At 36.7% G+C, this 13,880-nt stretch overlaps 1 protein-coding gene across 1 annotated transcript in view; it reads right to left on the reverse strand.

Annotated features, from left to right (window-relative positions):
* tmtc2a (transmembrane O-mannosyltransferase targeting cadherins 2a) overlaps positions 1-9,860 on the reverse strand; it is a 35,638-nt gene extending 25,778 nt beyond the window's left edge. The window contains exon 1 of the mRNA XM_067391739.1: positions 9,580-9,860. Within this exon, the coding sequence (XP_067247840.1) occupies positions 9,580-9,662 (83 nt within the window). The 5' untranslated portion in view covers positions 9,663-9,860. The remainder of the gene's footprint in view (positions 1-9,579) is intronic.
* Positions 9,861-13,880: the final 4,020 nt, after the last annotated feature.

The raw sequence follows: 13,880 nt of genomic DNA on the forward strand, positions 1-13,880 counted from the left end.
AAAAAAAAAAAAAAAAAAACTTGATTTTGTCCTTCAGGAATTGATTAAATTGTGGGTTGCTATTGCTGTGATCTCATGTGAGTGACAGGTTGTCCCGACCTCGCACCGAAAAACATGTCACCAGAGAAGAGATAGGGAGGGAAAGATAGAAAATAGTACTAAAAAAACATTATATGAGAAGGTAGAAAACACCAAAACAATTATATGTGGACAAAAGCACCTCACTGTCTGTCTGACATTTCTCTTTCTCAAAAGTGTGCATGCAAACCCTCCTTCCCTGTACAATAAATTAACTGTATCATCTGACTGGTAATGGCATTGCATAGCAATGAGAGGGCTGCAGACAGCGAACCTAAACAAGTCCTCATATCACTGCGATCTTTCTTTACACGGCAGGCGAAATGCTCTATGCGCCTCTTATCTAGAGGAAACACAGGAAAAGCAAACAGATTGCTTCCGGACTGGTGATGAATTACAGACCCCAAAAAGATTTGAATAGGAATGAAATATGACCCGAATGTGGTTGATGCCCTGAGCAGAAAAAAAAAAAAAGTAAAAGACATCACCCCCTCCCTACATATGAGGTATATCATTAAGATAACGTAGGTTGAGTGACGTAGTACAAGTGATATGTATAAAATGATAAAGTTGCAGTTCTCCCTTGGGGAAGGTTACTTATATATAGGAAGCTTTACTTTGTTCTTATGAATTCAAACCCTCAATTCTTCTGAGTGTCTTTTTACACAACAAAGACATCCATATCACTAACAAAATCAATATCTCTCTGAATGTATGCAATATTCTTTCCACAGTTACTTCCTAAAGAAAATACTGAGGATCTTTAATGGGAAACGCATTAATGTAGACCACCTGGCTCAGCGCTGGAGGGGTGCAGGTGTGAGAAATACAGCAGAGGCCCCTTTAAAACCATAACATTTCCTTCCCGACTTATTTGCTTTTCTTTTTACGAAGTGAGAGGATATAAAAACATCCCCTCGAATTAGGAATTCAAAAGCGACGTGACTTTTGAAGCTGCAGTAATTACCTCGAAATACACTTGAGCTTAAGAGCGTGGAGGATTTGGCTGAATAGACCAGAGGCGATGACGGACTTTGCTGCCACGCTCTGTGACACAGCCTAATGAATCTCTATTGCACTCATAAAGCAGCTGGGCCTGTGGATTTGACATTTTAAGTCATTTAAAAATCCATCCAGGAAGGCAAAATTAGGGGCTTTCAATACGATGCAGGTAGAATTAACAGTATACGCATGGATAATGTCAAGCGCAGTGAAGTATTAGCACAGATAAAGCTGACATTAAGAAAAACTCTAGAACAGACTTCATGAAAAATCAGCTTGATTTAGAAGAAATTTCTAAATGGTAATACATGCAGACTGTGCATGATTTTCTTGCACATAAAAACCAAAACTACTATACTGAGGAAATTCAGAACAATCTGAAGCATTTTTTGATTATATAGATATTTTAGAAGCTGACAAAAAAAAAAAAAAAAAAAAAAACTCTTGCACAAGATTTGACAATATATTGACAAGAACTATTTATGAATAGCCATACATTTATGCTTGTTTGTATATGATAAGAACTACATTACTGACCAAATAAAAAAATTCAAACAACTAAAAATTGCATTAAAAACATTTTGTTTACTATTTTAAAAGGTTATGTAAGCCATTATTTACAGCGGGATGCAAAAGTATGGGACCTCTTTGAAAATCTGGGATTCATAATCTAATTCAAACCAGGAAAATAAAGTTTTAGGATTTTGATGGATGTCAAACATTGCATAGTGAATTTAATGAGAAATACATAAGATTCTGCATGATTTGTAGGTCACTAATCATATTGTGACATGGAGCCCGACACTGACCATAATTCATAATGAAAAAATTTGTACTAGACAAATGCAAAACAGAAGCATTTCCCCTAGTGGTCTTAGTTTATCTTTGGTTCTGCCAGTAAAACAGCACAAAGCTTAAAGAGGATCAATACAAGAAACAATCAGCACTGTTTAACAAGGCTTGGGATTTGATTCAGATGACTTTCTCCCTCCTAACAGATGACTGGGAGCACACAATCCACAGGAACCATGATCACCCATGATTAACCTGTCAACCAGGCCGCCCAATTTTCACTGCAGGACACTATGTTGATGGATCCCCTTTATATCCACACACACACACACACACACACACTGAGCTCAGCCGATTATAACTGTCATTAATCTCGACCTGAGCAGAAGGCATCAATTCATTAGAGGATTTGTCAGTCAGATGTACAATACTGACATTGAGAATGGAGGATTTATTTTTATGCTCCCCTGAAACCAAATTGGCACAAGGCTGGTGAGGAAGTGTTTGAAAGAGTAGAGAACAAAAGAAAGAGGAAGACAAAGACAGGAGGAGGCAAAGCTGGAGCGGGAACTGCCGAAAGATGATACACAATCGTCATCGATCACACAGACAGCAAACAGCTACGAATGTGTGTAATCTGTGGGGGCTTGTGAGGGTTTGAATTTCCCCCTACTGTGGCGAGTTTTTATGCCCACCTATGTGTTTGTGGGAGAAGGCAGATGCCAGTGCAATGTGACACCAGAGCTCATAATCATTGGGCTAAAATGTGTATGGTCCCTCAGGCTGAGGTTATCACAATTGAAAACTATTATGAAGACAAAAGCCTGCAGAAATGGGAGTTTACAAAAGAACAAAAACTATAAATATGCACTACTAAACAAATGGAATAGAATTCAACTTTTTAAATCAGTGAGTGCTAATTGATCACACTTAAACAATCTCCAAAGTCTGACCAAAGAATATCTGATATGGTCTGACCCACAATGGTAGTTACAATTTTTTAGCTAAGTAAATGATGCAGTGTAATATTATATTAGTAATGTAAGGGATGAAGACTAAAATCAATAGCCTTCTGAAACTGAGTGAGTGAGTCCCTGTTTACACTAGGCATTTTAAAATTAAAACAATCCTTGTTTATACTGGAATTTCACAAACGATCTCCGTCCACACTACATGACCGAATATGCATGTCACATGACCGTACAAGTGTAAACAGTTGCCTCTTGCGCATGTAGGCATGCACAATAGCTGCTAAAAATGAACCAGAAAGTCAGAAAGCATGCAGTTCTGTCTCCATGTTATTGTTTACACGGTTGTCAAGACTGGTATGTTATGGGCTGTGTTTCCCAAAAGCATTGTAAGCCTAAGTTGATCATAGAACAACTGCGATCACCTTAGGCTTATGATGATTTTGGGAAACGCAGCCCTGGTCTGTTATTGTTGTGTTCCAGTAGCATAATTTGGGCAGCCATGGCTTTGTTTTCAAAAGTCTCCGTTTTGGTCCATTTTAGAGTTGTCAAAAGTACAGACTTCGGTACTTCCACTTTCGAAATGCTTTCAAATTCAAACACTTCTGTGTGTTTTCAAATGCCCCCGTGTGTTGATCATTGTAGCCAATCACAGACATATCTGATGAGTGCATCAACACAGCAGCCAATCAGAGGTGTTTACAAATCCGCTCAACAGTGCTCAAAGCATCACATTTTTTAAATTTCAGTACCGATTGGTACCAAAGTCAGTAAGTTTGACAACTCTAGTCCGTTTACACTTAAACGCAACCCCTAGAGTTTTCAAACTAAAACGGGGTCTGCAGCAGCATTTTTGAAAGCCTCCATTTTCGACCCTCGAGTAGTGTAGACGACAGGCATAACCATAGCAAAAGTTATACATTTTAAAAGTGAGTGAGTGAGTTTCAATCTGATGAGATTTTCTCTAAAACCCACAAAAACATGAGCCATATAAAGGCTGTGAACTCTGGAAACTGAACTGATGGGAAGACTGAACGAATTACACATTCAACATATTTTCTGGATTTTAACCATCAGCAACCATATTCTGATGTCTGCTGAACATTAACCTGGATGGGAAGTTATGCCTCAACTCTGCAAGACCTTAGGAGTGAGGTTTTCATCATATGTGAACACTCCATAATTCAACAACCGCTCTGCAGAATCCTTTTTTCCAGACTTATGATGGTACGACTTCTATGAGGGAACGTAAGGGGGTTCTTGTTTCCAAAAGTTACCTCATAGTGGCACTGATGGGAGCTGTCAGAGTCTGGAGTCCATGCACACAGTACAATTCTGGTTAATGATTCACATATAGTAGCAAACTAAAAGAGAATCTCACTGTAATTACATATTCTTGGTGCTAAATTTGTGCTCCATCCACTCATGTCTGAACAAAACAAAAGTCCTTTTCTGCTAAAAGAACCATTTCTTTGATGTTTCTGGGTACAAAAGGCCACATCCCATGACAGTATATTGATACTAACGCTAGTCAAGCTCAGTAAAGCTCAATAAAGGCAATATCCTCTTTGTTGCAACACTGGCTGCCTTCTTTCAAGAAACTCGACCCTTAACTCTGCCTGTGGAAGATTCCCCTCAGGGAGGCCAGAGTCATGGACGGTACATGAGGGGTTTCACCCTGATTGTCCATCGCTGAGTTTGCTGACAGCTCCATAGAGTTGGCCACAGAAGGATAACCAGTGCAAATCTGCAAGTAATCAAAGCACCAACCCCCAACACACAGCATAACATCTACACAAACTCCCATAGCGTTTGCATATATCAATAGGGACGGTGCATTTGAATGTAAAAACTTACATGTGTTCTACACTGGTGGAATAATATGGCATATTAGGGGTTGAGGGGGGAATGCATAGTGCTTTACAATGCAACCATTTCCATTGGTAACAAATCAAACCTTTCAGTCACTCGCTCTGAAACTTCTCGTTCAGTCTGCCTCTGGCTCACTATAACCACTCAAAATGATTTTAAAATTGATTTTGGTACTTATGAAGCCCATCTGCCTCTCCTTCATAAAATATATCATCTCTGTGATGTACTTGTCTTGGGTTGTGTGGTTAAACCGCTCTCTTCAGCCTCCAAACATCTCAAATTACCCTCTTAAATCAGTCACTCTTCACTTCCTCTCTTGTATGGTGTCCCAATGGAGTGAAGAGTCTAGAGTCTAAAAGAAGTGCTAATTGTTCTAGTGGCAATGTGGGTATTTAGGATTGTAACCCTGAACTGAAAAAAAAGACTGAAGACACTAAAGGATTAGTTCACTTCAGAATTAAAATGTCCTGATAATTTACTAACACCATGTCATCCAAGATTTTTATGTCTTCAGTCAAAAAGAAATTAAGGTTTTTGAGAAAAACATTCCATTTTTCTTCATATAGTCGACTTCAATGGCTACCAAAGGGTTGAAGGTCTAAATGACAGTTTCAATGCAGCTTCAAAAGGCTCTACACAATCCCAGATGAGGAATAAGGGTCTTATCTAGTGAAACAATCTGCCATTTTCTAAAAAATAAAAATGATGTATCCTACTTTTTAACCACAAATGCTTGTCTTGCACTGCTTTGCGATATGGAGCAAGTGTATACAAAAAAACAAAAAACAAAAAAGTAAAACAACGATGTTGGACAATTTTTAATTTGGTGGAGAAAATGAGATGGAGTTTTTCACCCTACCGCGGTACTTTTTTTTTTTTTTTTTTTTTATAAAATGACCAATATTTTCGCTAGATAAGACCCTTATTCCTCGCCTGGATTCCTGTAGAGCCCTTTGAAGCTGGACTGAAACTGCAACTTTATATAATATATTGTCCATTATATATTATATATATATAATATAATATAATATAATATAATATAATATAATATAATATAATATAATATAATATAATATAATATAATATAATATAATATAATATAATATAATATACACACACACACACACACATACTTACTTACTATCACCTCTATAATGTTCATTGGATGGTTTTTTGATATCTGAGACATGGATTGGAGAAACACATACTGTAAATTCATTATTTTGTCTTGTATTATTTACCAGGCCACCAATGGGCAGATACCCACTTTTAGATCTATAAAAAGACAATTTCAGGAAACACTGTCCTGAAACCCCAAGAGATTTAATAAAAATAACAGTCTGACATTTTAAAAGGCATGAGAGCATGTCTAGAACAGATGATTTGATAAAGTAAATGGTCTGTTGCCAACTAATATCAAGGCCTGTAACAGCAAGTATTAACTACAGTAGCTCACTTACATTTTTTGTTATATTCATGTAGATGGCAATTGTGTGATTTTTACTTCATGATTTAGGTAAATTCTATACAGGTAACAAAACAGCTATCAATCATTGAGAGAGAGAGAGACTTGTTAGCGAGCACAAAATCCTCATCCATGCAATCAAAATGCAGTTTAAAATTTTATATGAGCACTGAATTGATTTATAAATCATTAATGGTTATTTAATTATTTATAATCTGTACATCTTTCAAGACCACACAAACGGCCATGTGTCAAAACTCAGACAGAGTGTGAGCTCTCATGACACCATCTATTACTCACAATACTTGCACACTGGCACATAATAAAACGCTCGTACTAAAATCCACAAGGCACTGTACAGTCTCTCACTGATAAAAACGCACCCATCAAACTGAAAGCAACAATGAAGGTACTGTGAAATGTTTAACATTCCCTGCTTATTTGCAGGAGATCTCAAAAGTCACTTCGGGAAAAGCAGCATTCATCTCCTTCCGAAGCTTCTCAGCAGTACGCAACACTGAACTGGTTAAGCATGCGTTCATCACAGCTGGAAGAGAGAGGGATGTTTTCTTTGTAAATCCCCCTTGAGGCCCATTACACATTTCTAGGGTCACGTTTAAGGATTGTTACAGATGCACAAAAAAATGAAGAATGAAGTGGCTAGTCCTATATAACTGCAAAAACGTATTTCTTGTGCAAGACTTTAGCTTGACAAAATGTCTGTTTGAATGTTTACAATGCAATACTGCTGGTTTCAGTTGCAACCACAGTTAGTGTATTAATCAAAGCAGCAGCTGCCCTGCAAGTTGAATATGCCACTAAAACCCACACTAATCAAAAAACTAATTTCAATATTTGGGGGAAAATGTCCTCCACGGATATGGACAAGAGCTAATCAGGGAATGACATCCTCTGGAAGTCTCTTCACTGATATAACTCTAGCATTCAAAACAAACAGCAAGATCTTATCTCTACAAGCCACGTGAAACTCATCCAAAAGGGCTAAAACTATGTAAGCGAGGTCTTATTACTCACAGTCAGAGTCATGGAAAATGCTTTAGAAAAGCACAACTGGCACAAGATCACATAGCAACTCTCAAACATCGCTCTCAAGACATGTAAAAATAAATTTCCCCCAGTAGGATTAACACTGGCTGACGTCCTCTGCCTTCAGTCAAGTTGCACATTTCATACCAAGAATGCTTTACTCGCTTTTTTTATTGATATTACCGTTGGCGCATGGAGTGTGGACAAGCCTCCGTAACGTTCCAAGGAAAAACACTTGACGTGATTAAGAAAACAGAGACGGAGCACGGTACCCCAGAGCTCTGAAAGCCAAAGACTGCAACTGCGCTTCAACAGCTGGTGTATGACTACAGTCAAGAGACAGAAAACAGTCCCAGGAGTCGAGTCTGGAATCACCGAAAACCAATCACCAGATTCTTTGATTATGCCTTGTGCACACAAACACATAAATCAAAGCAACTTAAACCCCGGGGACCTGGTGAAGGACGCAGGACTGTTGACCTTTATGCGAGAAGGTCGATTTGATGAATGACTCTGCAGGGTCAGTGTACTGATTGGGTATCTGTGGTCACTCAAGAGGGACAGAGAAGGATGCATGCATGTGTGTCTCTCTTGGGTTTAAATTAACACTGGGTCTCATCTGAAAATTAAAGGTCACAGGCCGGGATTTAACATTTACAAACTGTGTGAGGGACACTACTTGCATCACCCACACAAACAAATGGTTCGAACTAAAATTCAAGCTAAAGTCACTGAGTAGATCAGCACATGCTGAGTATGTAGATAAATATCGGCCCAGTTGAAAATCAATGCATTACATGTGATTGACATTTTGGAGGTCAATTTGGGGTTTTTGGACTTGGAGATCAATATGTTGACAATAGCCATGTTTGGGAAATTAATTTATGCACAAAATTGGAATATCGCATAAAACGTGTACAAATAAAGCATTGTTCCCATCCCATGTGCTCAAGAGAACAAAATCATCACTTCCTGGGAAATTGGCGCAAAATTATCCATAACAAAAATTAAAGTTGCTGCAATTGGGGAAGCCGCTGTGGCTCTTTTTCGTAAATTATATCATAAATGACTTGCACCCCAGAGCACGGGAGGGGGATGCCTGGTGTTTAAATTTTTGGGAGGCAATTATACCATTTCATTTTGATGACAGACTTTTTGAGATGCTGTGCAATGAAACTGGTCTGCTGGTTATCCATTCACATCCTGTTTTTTGTTGCATATTGAGGGATTCATTTTTTATTTATTTATTTTATTATTTATAAATGTGTTTCCATTGTAGTTTATGCAAGTCTAAAAACATTATCCATGTTTTAGACATAAATGTGTTTAGACATAAATGTTTTTATGCACATTTTTAGAATTTATGCATTTCCATCACGCTTTTTTCTATGTGATATCCCAAAATTTGCACAACGGAAATTTTGGTGGATGGAATAAGCTAATGATATATTGAAAGACAGAAAAGAAAGCATAGCGTGAACATTTGATGTCTCCAAGCAGGTTCTTGAAATGATCTGTAGAGCCAAATTACATTTCACCTGGGAGTCTATCAATTAATCTTAACGGAATTAGAAGCAGCTGGACATGTTTGCACAAATTATCACTTCCCTGTTGCTTTGGCTACTACACCAAACCCATCATTTCATGGGTCAGTTCGCTGCAGTAAACCCACAGAAAGACGCCCGGGGTGGTGTCTGGCAAAGCATTCTGAAAAGGTTTTAAAGAATTTCCCAGAAATAAGCCTAAATGTATTAGTGAAAAAGGCAGTGACAGTAAGCCACTAATATACAATATACATTAGGAGAAACTGGCTAGTTCCCAACATTTTGAATGCCTCATCTATTTAGTAGTAGTCTACTAAACAAACAGACAGGTGTGTTTGATTAAGAAATACGTATTTTGTTTGTTTGTTTCATGTTGATTAAAATGAATAAACAAACCCTAACCTGAAAACAATATTTACTGGAGTAAAAATTGAGACAACTAGCCCCGGTTTCCACTATAACAGTAGAGACGCGCGCGCCGAACACTTCTAACGCTAAACAATAAGCAAACGTCAAACGACAAACAATAATAGCTAATATCCCACAATATGAACGCTTCCTAAATATATACATCTATTTTGCGTGGAACTATAAGTTTAGTAAGATAAAAAACATTTAGTAACCAAGCTGTTTTCGCAAAGTTAAATGTGCAGTTTTGACAAAGTACACAATACAAACCGCGCGTGACGCATAAACATACAGTCAGGTTACTTTATCTGTGCCAGAGGCGCTGCGTTTAACTGAACACACGTCTCACTGCTGTCGTTATTGTGAATAACTGTTAAGATGAAGTGATGGAGAAGGACTGTACCTGTCATCATAGCAGAAATCAGCGCTCAGGGTGTTCATGTAAAGAAGCAGAGCCACAGCGCTGCACACCAGCTCCACTCTCATCTCAACGACAAACAGGAGAAAAGAAAGTCCAGGAATGAATGACACTGATCAGTCCCTGTCTCTGTTCGCTGTTGTCCTCATTGTTTTGCTCCTGCTGCGAGATCCGAAGAGTTTCAAACACAAACATAGCTCGTCTAACCCATTTTCAGTCCAAGGCTTTGGATTCAGCCCACAAATCTGTTCGTACTGTGTGATTTCGCTAATAAACGGAGAGTAATCGGTTGCTCTTCATTCAAGCCGTATTGAAACATCCCGTTGCAGTTACACCCTCCTATCAAACACAACACGCGTGTGATAGTTGGAAACGCCGCGCATGCGCAGAAATCACAGCCGTGAGAAGCATCAGCATCATTGCACTGAGAGCCTTGCCCTATTAAACTGGCTTAAAGCCTGAACATAATAAGCTGCAGATGCTTTGGTTTGTAGTATTTGCATTTGTTATGAACAACTTAAAAAACAAAACAAATAAATAAACATCTACATTATACAAATTCCATTGACTGGTATATGAATATCAAATTTGAAAACCAGAAATGTTAATAAACTATAATAAACCAGGGTTTTTCAATCTTTTAGATGCCACAGACCCCCAAAATTATGATCCACGTGTGATATATTTTATAAACACCCCATTTATACACTGAAAAATTAATAATATAAACCTAAAAATAATTTCTATTAAGTTAGATCATTACATATTTTTTCTACGCACTACTGTTAAATGTATTATTTATTTATTTAATTTTATATATATATATATATATATATATATATATATATATATATATATATATATATATATATATATGTGTGTGTGTGTGTGTGTGTGTGTGTGTGTGTGTTTATTTTACATTTATTTAGGGGTGAATTCAGGTTGATTGGGATATTTTTTTGCCATTGAGATTACTTGAATTTTTCAGATTTTTTCTCATTCTGAATTCAACCCCTATTTTAATGTCATTTATTTATTTAATTATTATAATTTTATTTTATTTTTATCAATTAATAACTAATATTAACTAATAAACTAATACACTTTTTTATTCATTTATTTTCTTGTCATCTATTTATTTACTTATTACACGTTGTCTCTATTTTTTTTCTATTTTTTTTTTGTCTCTATTTTTTTTTTCACTCCCTTACTGTCCCGATTTTGAAAACAGTTTGAAAACCCGTTACAAATATATAACCCCTGTTTATATATATATATATATATATATATATATATATATATATATATATATATATATATATATATATATATATATATATATATATATATATATATATATATATATATTAATTATATATATATTAATCATTTTATTTGTAGGAAGTGTAGAAGATGAATGAGATATTCTTGCGCCCTGGGGTGGGTTGTGCTTTTTGCATGTGAATCTGACAATCCCCACTGAGGAGCAGCTGGGGCAAAACCTGCTCAGAGCATGTGTGAATCTGCAGGAGTCAAATACAGGAACAAGAGCGAGAGGAGGTCATTTGTACTCCAGTGTAGTCACTCCAGTCTTTATCCACCCACTGACCTCAAGCTGTTGACCCTTGACCATCAACCCCACTGGGAGGACAACTGCTTCTTTCAGGGATCAACATGCTCTGACCTTATCAGTTCTGCATTCTGCTGCGGATACAAACCGTCAGATGGAATCGTTGTTAAACTCAAAAGTGCACAATTAAAAAAGCAATGAAACATAGTTTCTATCATTTATATAACCCAAAACTTAGTTGCAGGTGTGTTCTAATGTAAACAAGACAAATGTTAAATGCAAATAATACAATTAAACAAACTATCATAAAATAAAAAATAAAATCCACACAACAGCTTGCATGCAAAGATGTACATAACAAGGCCAAAGTTCAAGAAATAAGTATGTGGTTTTGAAATTCAATTCGTTTTGTTTCTCACTGGTGGAGTTCCTATTGTATAAATAAGGTCTATATATATTTTATATTTTGTTTTTCATTTGAAAAACACTTTTTAATCACAGCTGATAAATATCAAACAGGAAACAGTCATGAAGGGCAGTGCCACAGTCTGAACCAAAATAGAACCTGCTTGATTTTGACCAGCACAAAAACACTGAAATCAACACTATTAAAATAATAAATAGCACCAAACTTGACGTGGCAATGTTTATATTTTGTTCTTCATCCTCTATTTTTGATTGGAAAAATGGTATTTGACATTTTCATGTTTGAAAATATGTGCAGCTGCAATGCTTGTAATCACACAATAATATACAACAATGATCTGATAAAAGTAGAATATAATTACAAACACCTCTGTGGATTTTCAATAAGGTAATTAAACAAATTAAGTTGGTCGGTTACATTAGTAGCATCCTAAATGTTTCCCAACCGAATATTTGACAGCTGCATTAATTAAGCCAATAAAACAAAAGTCTTTTTGTTTTTAACAAAGACTTTTCTGAAATGCGTGTTGAGGGTAATGCATTATATGTAATGTACTTAGATGATGAGGGATGAGGGTTTGGTTTAGGTTTAATTGCATGTAAGTACGGATAATTTATAGTTATTACTACAGTAACTACATGTAATGTGTAACAATGACACTGTAAAAGTGTTACCAAATAAAGTGTAACCTTAATTTTTAAGGAGTAACACAATATTGTAACACATTGTAATGCATTTCCCCAACACTGGCCATGCATATGTTTATATACTTAAAATTCGTCATGTTGGCCTAATTGTAAAAGGCAGCTTGTCTAATGAGAGGTTTTGTTATAGTTTCCATTCAGCCCAAAACGATAAAGGCAGTGAGGATATTATAGGAAAATATTTCCAGGGCAAAACATTTTAATCTGAAACTTTTCACAATGCTGTCCAATTTGTGATGGGAAACATATTACAAGAACCTGTGTTTACATTTTCATCCAAAACTGAAAAAAATATATATATACCAATGATTTCTACAATCATCAAATTTGGATTGAGGCCCAAGATGCATAGAGCATAAACTGAGAGAATTTTATTCATGTACGTCCTTTGGCCAGACATAAATTTGTTCCTTAAAATCCTGTTAACACTTCAGACAGTGAGGCAAAAAAGAAGCTGATTATTTTCAGATGGAGCTCATCATGCGTCATTGTAGATGAGATTGGCATATGTTTGCGTGTGAGGGAGAAATAGAGACGAGATTGAAAGAGAGCGAAATAATAACAGAATATTTTCCATCTGTGCATCCTGTTTAGTCCCTTTGAATCACTGATGAAAAGATAAATCGCACCTCTCTTTCCTTCCAATTCCCCTTGCTCTTACTCTCCCCTTCTTCTTTTCCCTTACAGTTCCCCCTTAAACCACTGATGCCTGATAAGGAGTATTGTGTGGTTCCTCCCTGCTTCCTCCGCTGACCGGAAACTTCAAAGGCTCCCCACTGACTTTTCCCATCATTTCCCCCCTCATCCCGTTCTCACACAGACCTGCCAAGGTTTGGATGTCTACATAGAGAAAAGTTGCACCCTGGGAGTAAAGAATTCAATGAATGTATCATCTTTCACACCAAAGCTGAAAGGGGTGTTCACAAAAAAACACATTTTTGTGTTTAAAGTCCCCATGAAATGAAAATGGACAATTCTTGTTGTTGTTTATGGAATATTGCAGTATTTATTATCAATGATTTATCCGTGCATTATTATTTTTTTTTAAATTCATGTGCCCTCATAATCTTTAATCAAAGTAACAAAGTCACGTCTTTTGCATCACCTTGTGCATAAAAAAGGTGTTTAAAATAAGTTCAACCAACATACTCTTATGACAATTTGTGATTATTTTACGTTTTGGGAAATTGGAGGCTAATTCTTATGAATTTGTACTCGTACCTCATTTGTAGGTTTTTGTACGATCTGATTACGCCGCACCAATGGTTAGGGGTGGACCTTCATGATTGCTTTTTTCTAAAAATCATACGTTACCATATAAATCACTTTGTACAAATGCAAATCACTAGTTATGTTTTCTCATGAGATCGAGTTTTCAACTTTTAAAGAAAACGTCATTAAGTCCTTGCATTTTTCCCCACTCGAGTGCTCCGCACCTCGTGTTTTTAAATGCAAAAAGACATTCTGTGTGAACCAGGCCTGGAATTTGAGACTTAAGGCCTGTTCACACCGGGACAAATATCGCGCGTGATTTTCGCCGACGTTTAACGCCTCGTGACTAAACAACTGGCGCCAATGTGAGTGT

The sequence above is a fragment of the Chanodichthys erythropterus genome, chromosome 8 (genome assembly GCF_024489055.1).
Source record: "Chanodichthys erythropterus isolate Z2021 chromosome 8, ASM2448905v1, whole genome shotgun sequence".
Classification (NCBI taxonomy): domain Eukaryota; kingdom Metazoa; phylum Chordata; class Actinopteri; order Cypriniformes; family Xenocyprididae; genus Chanodichthys; species Chanodichthys erythropterus.